At 38.2% G+C, this 9713-nt stretch overlaps 2 protein-coding genes across 3 annotated transcripts; one reads left to right on the top strand and one right to left on the bottom strand.

Annotated features, from left to right (window-relative positions):
* Positions 1–250: 250 nt before the first annotated feature.
* Positions 251–1371, bottom strand: tmem126a (transmembrane protein 126A). Its single transcript, XM_044126895.1, has one exon. It carries the CDS (start codon positions 1217–1219, stop codon positions 608–610), a length of 612 nt encoding a protein of 203 aa, XP_043982830.1. The 5' UTR covers positions 1220–1371; the 3' UTR covers positions 251–607.
* A 1372-nt stretch (positions 1372–2743) lies between these two features.
* On the top strand, positions 2744–9644 carry LOC122836586 (dual specificity protein kinase CLK4-like). Of its 2 annotated transcripts, XM_044126212.1 has the most exons (13): positions 2744–2901; positions 4018–4178; positions 5898–6132; positions 6760–6862; positions 7179–7245; positions 7332–7448; positions 7596–7762; positions 7866–7960; positions 8046–8175; positions 8257–8339; positions 8420–8499; positions 8969–9059; positions 9209–9644. In XM_044126212.1, the coding sequence occupies exons 2-13, from the start codon at positions 4018–4020 to the stop codon at positions 9419–9421; spliced, it is 1542 nt and encodes a 513-aa protein (XP_043982147.1). In that variant the 5' UTR covers positions 2744–2901; the 3' UTR covers positions 9422–9644. The 2 variants fall into 2 exon arrangements, with proteins under 2 accessions (XP_043982147.1, XP_043982148.1); XM_044126213.1 differs by lacking the exons at positions 2744–2901; positions 4018–4178; positions 6760–6862 and having other exon boundaries at positions 5999–6132.
* Positions 9645–9713: the final 69 nt, after the last annotated feature.

Raw genomic sequence — 9713 nt, 5'->3', positions numbered from 1 at the left:
TTGCAATTTAGATACATTTACATTTAGAATTTATTTGAGCTAAAACACACACTCAAAATAATAACAGTTGTTACAATCAACACTCCAACTACAATGAAATTCAAAATGAAGTCAATTAGCAATAATTCATGTGTTGTACAGATTGCAAAGGTGTATGCTGAAGCAATTCAGCTTATATGTGCCTATCTTTACATGTCCATTTCCACTCTTAATTGCTTAATTATGACAAATATTAACATGATACACAAAATCATCAATAATTTACTTTATTTTGGACACAATAGATGATCCATTTTGAAAAGGAGAACAGCAACATACGGAGAGTAAAACGCCATTTATGTACGCTAAACTATATTTTTCTTCACTGTCACAGTCTTAAAAAAGACAATTTAAAAGCTTTGTGTGACTCTGGCCATCTGTTTTAAGCAATATCAGAATTTCCTGGAGTTTGTTTGTCGTAGGGAGGTTCATTTCAGTTTTATGATGTGACAAAATGATTTCAGACAATGCTGTGATAAATATTAGTTCGTATGTCATTTTATTTTCTGGGAAACACCCAGAGGTAAATCCGATTTTCAATTAGGTGGCTGTTCTCAGTCCAGTCCTTTCACTCTTGCAGTCCTTCCTCCTTGCCGAAGGTTATATGGGCCAGCTTGGCGTAGCTTTCGAAATGCCTGGAGCCCAGGTAGGTGCCAAAAAAAGCCTGTAGCAGGAAAACTGCTCTCATCTTGTTAAAGACGGGTCTGGAGACTTCCACAAGGTACCGCAGCATTGTGCCCTTCTCTGGCATCGGAGTTGTGCTGTATCTGGATGCAAGGCCGAAATTCAACGGCAAAGCCAGCAGCATTGGGTAGACTCCACCACCGACCCCCCCGACCAGCGCGCCTCTGATCAGGGAGCAGGTGGGGCAGTTCAGATCCCCGGACAGCAGCGGCTCCGACACCACCGCGTTGTACAGGGCGGTGGTGGTAAGGAAGGGCAGCACGGCCATAGGCAGGTTGGAGGCGATACGCGCCGCTTGGATGTTCAGAGCCCTCCGGTACAGGCTGTTGGCGATCAGACCCGCAAACCCGGCGTTTCCCCCCAGGTACAGAGGTCCGTACGTGAATAACTTCTGATCAGTGTCAGGCAGCTTCTCAAAGTTCTTCAACAGCATCTCGGCAATCACTGCCCTGGACAACCCCGGTCCACTCTTCTGCTCGGCGTGATCAGACATCATCCTTTCAATGAAAGCCACAACAAACCTGTTCTAATAACGGGAATCTTTAACAAACTCCACTATAAAAATGTTATCAGGTTAAAGATAGGGCGCAGACATATTGTACCCACAATTCCCTGTTCATGCAACGTGGGTTTTTTTGACCCTGCGCACAACCTGGTAGGCTTGTTTACAGTAATTTTACGATGACGACGAACTTCCTGCTATGTTATGTTTTATTTTTCTGATTACAAAGTGGGTGAAACATGACTGTGGAAAAGACAATAAAAGATTATTCGATTTCAGATAAAACTCTACCACATATTAATATAGTTTTGAAAGTTGTTGTTACACAAGCATATTTTTGCATAAGAAAAATTTTTGAATTACACTCAAAAAATGCTCATGGGGACTTATAAAAACACAGCAAGTATAGAAGGGTGATAGCATAATAAACAACTTCTGTGATTAAAAAAGAAACAAGTGGATGAACAAATTGAATTCATTGCAGATCCACCCATGGTCCAAGTAGGTTATGCATTCTGAAATATATACACCCCATTAATCCAAGGCTAAATGCATTTTAGAAGGGTGAATTTCAAACAAATCCCTTTTTGTAGGCTTTAAAACCCTGTTATAATTCTGCATGTGTATTTGGGCATTCCTTTCATGAGAAATAGTAAATGAGTTTAAATGGATTGTTTTTCTGCGACCTTGTTTTTAAGGGTAGCCCATAAATGTTTTATAAAGTTCAAGTCAGTGTTACTTCAAAAGCATAATCTCTATCCGCTTTAACCATTCCAAAACCAGATGTGTAGTATCCCTCTTACAGATTTAATCTGTATGCTTTTCTGTTATTTTTAATTGTTCCAGATCATCAGATGAATACTAACAGAAGACAAAGACAGCCCGTAATAACTCTGTGATAAAGTACAATTTAACTTTAGCTAAGAAAACATTACCAAAAGTTTAGGTATAACTGCAATGATGTCACCTTCTATTAACTTTAGGAAGAATAGGAGGAAGGTTTCACAATATATCGCACGGACTTTCCATGTTCTCTCCTTGTTTTCACTGTCTCTACCCTCTCTTTGTCCTTGTCTCTTTCTGTTTATGACTTCCTCCCTTAGGCCACAAACATGCCTGACAAGATAAATGAGCTGTTTAAAATTGCTCCATAAAGTGCAAGATACTATTTTAAAGCACAAATGAATGAACATTTTAAAACATAATTTGTTCTTGAGTCTTTTCACAAATCTCTTACTCTTTCTTCATGTGTTTTGTAGTCAATGTGTAAGAAATGGCTATTTCAGAGTTTTATCATAATATTATTAATTTTAGGATGAAATCCGGGCAGAAAATCCGCTTTCTGATAAAGTAAAAACGAGAATATAATGGAAGTACAAAAACTTTACTCAGATGTGAATGTGCTCAAAAGTAGATGTTCATGGGTAAAATGTGTAAATACAATAACTTGCATCAACTTATTTGTTCAGAACTCTACTTCCCATAAGGCACGGCGGTGGGCGGGTGTTACATGTCTTACGTCAGGATATTTGGTGAAGAAGAAGGTTCCATCAGCTTCTACAGAAAGTCGCCATCTTTGAGGACTGGAAGTCGCAGACGTTTTTCCAGATTCTTCGCTCGTAATCCTTATCCAGCTGATATTGACTTTCGTTCGAGCCTCACAGCTATAAATAAAGGTAATATTTTCTCTACACAGGTGATTAGACGCAGTTTACCACACATTTAAAGTCAAATTTCGACCGTTTGGTTTTTGTGAAATTCGACGCCTCGCCAAGATGGCTGATTATCTGCGGTTACATAACCGTTCTTTGTTGCGTTTTTCATGTCTTTTGAAACTAATCGTTTTCACTTGCAAAATTATTGTGCAAATTAAGGGGAGTATAGTTAACACTTTGGAGGGTGAATGTATTATTTTTGGGGGTATTTTCTGTTGTAGGATATACTGACGAAAAGGTACTGCTCCAACAAAAGGCTGTAGTAGGCCATCGTTGCTTTAGTTATTTTATGAAAATATATTCTTAATCGGTTTATTACTAGTTGCTTTGGTTGAAACCTTGCAAAGAAAGATTTTTTTTAAATACAAACAAACACTTGTGGGCATTATAAATGTCATTTTGAGATCACGTCAGTTGACACCGGCCTTGCGTTCAAGGCCTAAACATTTTGTTTGCACGGTTAAACTTTTCACTCTTTATACTAGTAACGATCATTGAGGATTGTATCAGTGCCGATGCTGTTTATGAAATTGTGATGTAGGAAGTTTTTGTTTTTTGTTTTTTTTTTTCAGATTAGTTTTGGCTACTTCACCATTACGTCATTCATATATATATATATATATATATATATATATATATATATATATATGCATTTTTTTATCTTATGATTTTTTTGGTGCATATTTTCGCGGGCATAAGCATGGTAGTTTTTGCATCCACATTAGGCTGGTGTTCAGTGCAGTGCAACTCCCCCATTTAAAAGCAAAACTGCAGATCCTCCCTGCTGTTGAAGCCACAGTAGGACTTCCTTTATGAAAATACCGAAAAGGTTGAGTTGTAAAGATTTGTCTGTTGCAATTTGCATTAATTCATTCTATTTTTGGACACCCAAGTTATGCTTTTTATTGCTTTTTTTTTTAATTATTTGTGGGACTATTGTTTTCTTCCTCTTCTTTTTTCAGCTTTAGCTGTGCAGTTCAACCTCCCGATATTAAATAGCAATAAAATTGTAACACACAAAGGATAAATGAATTCCAGATTATCTAACTTTGTAAATTGTGTTTCCACGTTGCCCAGATGCGTCACTCAAAGCGAATGCGCTCCCCAGGCGTCTGGCTAGACGAGTATGGCTGGGAAGAAAGAATGGAGTGTCGCAAACGCAGAAAACGAGATTCACCTAGCAGTGACAGAGAGAATAAATCCAGAAGATCTCCTCGTTACAACAAGGCATATGACGGGTAAATATCTCTGTGATTAGAGTCATCTTAGGATCAGTTGACAGCTATAGTCTCAACAGACATCTTGAATTTAATAAAACAAAAATCCCACAAACTGTCATTGTGGTTCATTTTACTACTGGTATGTTGCATTTCAGTATTGCAATAAACAAGCTACTGATGAAGCAATTTGTGTTCATAAGTGCTTGTAAAATAGGCAGTAGAGCCCGAATGCATATTCACACATCTAACAAGCTTGAAATACTTGGTTCCTTTTCCAAGAACTGTCTTTTATTTATTTGTCTGCTTTTACAAAGTCACATTGGCCAGAGTTGCTAGTCCACATTTGAATTTACTGCCAACAGAGACGGATAAGCAGTTGTACTTTGTACGAGGGCAGTAATGGCTTTATGAAACGAAACAAAAGACCTATTAAATCACTTTTTTTTTTTTTTTTTAACTGGCCAAATGTTGCTTTATATTGGCAAGTCTTTCAGACTAATTTTAAAGTAGCTGACGCAGATGAAACCACTTGCTCATGTTAAAATACTATGCCATTAAGGTGATTCAACTTTATGTGGTTTGTTATATATATTTGTATATATTAAAATATAGACAAAAACAGATAAAATTTTAGTAGAACTAAGTCCTGAAATCATAGCCTGCAATATTGGTGGAGGAAATCTATTATTGGGCTTAATATATATATTGATATTTACAGCCAAATTATGTTTGAAACTATTATATTCTGCCTTTCTTTTAGTGTAATTAAATGTAAAACGTTTCTCAGATGGTTCCTCCAATGGAAACACATTTCATATTGAAAATGAGGATCTGTACACACTCGATGCACTACTAAATTTAGGTAATTTTGTGTGTGCATTTAATTCTTAGGTTAGCAGAGTAATCGGGTTGTATCTATTCATTTAGTAAACCCTCTTGCGGTTTCCGTGTGGTAATGCAGATCTTTTCGTAGACGTAGGTTCATATAGTTGCATCAGATGTTTCCTGATCCACTCTAATTTTAATTCTGTAGAGAGGCAGACTTCTTCTTGGCAGACAACTGATACCAACTGGGTGCTAAGTCACCATGACTTTTTTTGGTCTTTTTAGGGTGTGAACATGGCAGGCAGGGTTTAGTTTGTTCCAAGTTTTTAGAAATGCGTTTGATTTCCTAGGATAAGGTACAGTTAAAGACCAAAATTTTATGTAAGAAAGAGGCTAAACAGATTTAAATTTGCTGCTATGCCTATTCTTGATCAGCAGTTTTGAATTTGCAGATATGGGTTCACTAAAGTGTTTACCTCCCTGAGTACCAAGATAAATCACAGATTATATTACGCACCATCAACTGTCAGTGCCTAACACTAAATACTTTTTGGGGAGGGCAGGTTAAGGTATGAGTATTTGCCTAAACGTGTGGAGTTACATATTGGCTTTAGGACCCTTCGCACGACTATTTCTGCCGCGTTAATCTCTTTATAAACTGGATGTTGGAACTGAGCTACCCATTGAATTAGATTCAGGGTAGTTGCTTGCTGTAAATCAGCATGTTGCTATTAGCAAATGTTACATAAAAGGTTCAGGGATAGGGTGTCAGGCAGGAGGCTGACCATTAGCACCATCACATCCAGTCTTGATTTTAGTGCTCGATCTGTCAAGAACCTGACCTGTGCCTGACTCGACTTGCCTTTTCAAGTGCTTGTTTTGTGTTGATACTAATCATTTATTTTATTTTAGGCATTACTTGGAGGCCCGCAGTCTAAACCAGAGGCTGGATTCTCAGGAGAAATATACCTGTGAACACAGTCTGGATGTGGCCTGCAACGATGATGGTTATGATGACACCTACAAGGACAGAGATCTTGACTGGCACCACTACAGCAAGTCCTCTGGGCGTAGTGGTCGCAGCAGGCGAAGCAGGCACAGAGACAGAAGGCACAGACGCAGCCATTCTCGGCACAGGTCCTCCTCGGTACGGGAAACTCCTTCTCCCTCCTTCTATTTCTCCAGATTGAATGGCTCATTATCATGGGTGTTTAGCCAGTGCTTAAATACCCGTCTCTTTGTTTCTTTATAGTTGTCATACCCTTCACAGTTTAGTATGATTTACGTAAATGTCAAGTAAAATATTTTTGGGTTCAGAAAGTAAGGGTTTTGTGAGTGTTTAGAAATAGACAAGAGAAAGTGGACCCAGTATCTTTGAGTTGATCCTAGTGGTCAATCACAGGTCATGATTGTAGACAATTTAAACTGTTTGATAGATTGCAAAAGAACTTCATGTACGTTAAGTTTAATCAATCAAGTTGAAGTGTTTCTGTACTTCTGAGAAAATCTCTCATCTGAAAATCTTGTTGCCATGTTGTTTTTCTTCTGTAACACACACCATGTGGTGGCCGCCGCCCATTTTCTCTGACGGGGCTGAATTTGAATTTGCTGCTCCGCCCATTCGCCTGGTGGTGTTACTGAACGGCCTGAATCTGTCCACCCCTTCACCTCCCCCCTTGGCCTGGTTGAATGAATGACGATGTCGCGTTGTGGTGGCCGGGTGCTGGCTGATGGGTTATTGGTGTGATGGCGGATTGCGGCGGTTCCGGTGCAGAGGAGGAGCCATCAGCGCAGGAGCAGGAAAAGATCCAGGAGTGTTGAGGATGATGACGAGGGTCACCTCATCTATCACAATGGAGACATGCTGAAAGCGAGATGTATAGAATATACACTTTTTTTTTTTCTACTGTTGATCACACTTTGTCTCTCTCACTCTGGTTTTCTGGATATTTTCAAACATTAGTTTAGAGACAGATATTTGGCCCAGTACAGTTAAACTACATTTCTTGTTATTTTAATATATTTAATGGTGAATTTGCCAGTTAAATTTTTAAGCAACAAGTTGTTTGCCAGATTTCAGAATCCTGTTTGTAATTGTCTAGCTAGAAAGAAATGTGATTATGATGAAAGGCGGTGATTGTTTTTCACTTTTTCAGTGCTGTTTGTCTAATTTCTCCTCTGTATTTCCCATAGATGAGATTCTGTGTACTCTAGGAGAGGGTGCCTTTGGAAAAGTTGTCGAGTGCATTGATCATGAAAAGTAAGTTCTCAAGCTTAATAATATGGTTTGAATAAAGCCTTAAAAATGTTTAGCTATTCTAATATAAAAAATTTTATGAATTTTAGTCATGGGGCTCGAGTGGCTCTGAAGATCATTAAAAATATAGACCGCTACAGAGAGGCAGCAATGTCTGAAGTAGAGGTTCTTAAACACCTGAAAACCCTTGATGCTGACCGAAGATAGTAAGTTCTCTTATTATAGCAGAGATGCACCAATGACACTTTTTGATGTTTTTTTTATTTAATTAAATATTTTTATCTCAATAACTTTTCAACTATAGTTTGCAATGCAGCTTCTCTAACTTTATTCTTGTCTTTCTTTCTTCTAAGTTCCTGTGTCCATATGCTGGACTGGTTTGACTACCACGGTCACGTTTGTATCGCTTTTGAGCTGCTTGGCCTCAGCACATATGATTTCTTGAAGGAGAACAACTTCCAGCCTTTTCCCGTTAAACAAATCAGGCATATGGCTTACCAGATCATTCGATCTGTGAAATGTAAGTAGCATTCACTGTTTGTACAGTGAATACTACTCACAACATGCATTTGTTGTGAAATGGTTACATTGACTATAATTTCTTCACTTTTTTTATCTTGCAGTTTTGCATAAGAACAAACTGACTCACACAGATCTGAAGCCTGAAAACATTCTACTGATAGATTCAGACTATGACATGGAATACAACCGTGAAAAGGTAAATTGATTATAGTTATGCCTGGTAATGATGGACCACTTAAATGTTGAGATAGAAATCAAGTTTGTTCAATGTTTGTTCTCAGAGACGAGATGAACGAACACTCAAGAACCCTGATGTGAAAATTGTAGACTTTGGGAATGCCACCTATGATCATGAGCACCACACCTCTGTAGTTTCAACTCGTCACTATCGTGCTCCGGAAGTTATTTTAGGTGAGTGTTTTATTATTGTAGCGGCACAAAAGGTTTAGACAAATCTGTCTGGTTTCTTACTTGGTTTGTGATGTCTTTCAGACCTGGGCTGGGACCATTCCTGTGATGTCTGGAGTATTGGCTGTATTCTCATTGAGTATTATCTTGGAACAACCCTCTTCCAGGTAGGTGGCAGTAGAGAGCAGAAATATGCATTCTTCTATGTTACAGTACTTGATGGTGTTTATTTTGTCTTCCCTTTTAGACACATGACAGTAAAGAGCATCTTGCTATGATGGAGAGAGTCCTGGGTCCGATCCCTACAAACCTCCTGGAGAAAACCAAGTAAGCATTCATTTATTGTTTTAACAATAAATATTTGGATTGTGGCATTCTAATTTTGATCAAAAATACTTCCTATTTCTGCAACTCATTTTACAAGGGTAATATTATATTTTGTAATAATCAAAGATATTACCAATACCTTTTACTGCTAAAAATGTTCAGTACAGTACTTCATAATTATTCTGGCAAAAAAAGCACCTAAAATATTATTCTTAGTCAAAAGGAAAGTATTACAGTTGGGTTTTATTGAGCACAAACTCTTGATCAAAATGGCAAGAGTTTATCTATCTTATCTACAGTTTTAGATTTTCAGCATAGCTTAAAGTTGTTTAATTTAAGAGAATTAAGTGTATTCTAAAATGTTTATGTTCAACTTTTATTCTTTTACTGAATTTTTCACAAGAAGTAGAAGTGGCATAGATTAAGCACGAGATGTTTACTTTAGTCTAAACATTTGCATGTTCTATAGGAAACGACGATATGTTCACCGAAACAAGTTGGACTGGGACATTCACAGCTCTGCCGGGAGATACGTCAAGAAACACTGCAAACCCCTCAAGGTACGTGGTTAATTGTGGAAATAGAATTATTTAAGTAAATCTAAAACAAAAGCAAGTGCTGGCTTTTCTTCATGCCGAAATTCAGTTTTACTTCTTCATTTTGCTATCGTAGTAGAAGTAATCACTTTCAAACTTCTCCTCCTCTACAGCATTACATCATATCTAGAAGTGAAGACCACCGGCTGCTCTTTGACCTGATAGAGAAGATGATGGAATATGACCCATCGAAGCGTCTCAGCCTGGAGCAAGCACTTCGACATCCGTTCTTCGACTGCTACTACAAGAGCAGCAGTAGCCGGAAGAGTGGCAGCCGAGGCAGCAGCACCAGGAGCTCCAGCAGCAGCAGTGGCGGTAGCAAATGAGGCTGAACCTCTCAATATGTAGACCTACCTGTTACCCTGACATGTATGATGGTTCAATTAGCCTCTATATCCTGACTCTCCAGGAGAGTTGTACTCTTGACTGCATCAGTCACTGCCCTGCTTTGCTGTCTTGTCCATTAAACTGCTGTTTGGTCTCACTCATTAAGTTCTTATTACTTTTGCCATTTAGATGTCAAGTTCAACCATTTGTTTTCTTTTTTTTTTTAAATTGTAACAATTACACTTATACCGGTGGAACCTCTTTAAATTATGGGATGTTTAGTTTGTATAT

The sequence above is a fragment of the Gambusia affinis genome, linkage group LG09 (assembly GCF_019740435.1).
Source record: "Gambusia affinis linkage group LG09, SWU_Gaff_1.0, whole genome shotgun sequence".
NCBI classification, from domain to species: Eukaryota; Metazoa; Chordata; class Actinopteri; order Cyprinodontiformes; family Poeciliidae; genus Gambusia; species Gambusia affinis.
This window is presented reverse-complemented; position numbering and strand designations above follow the sequence as displayed.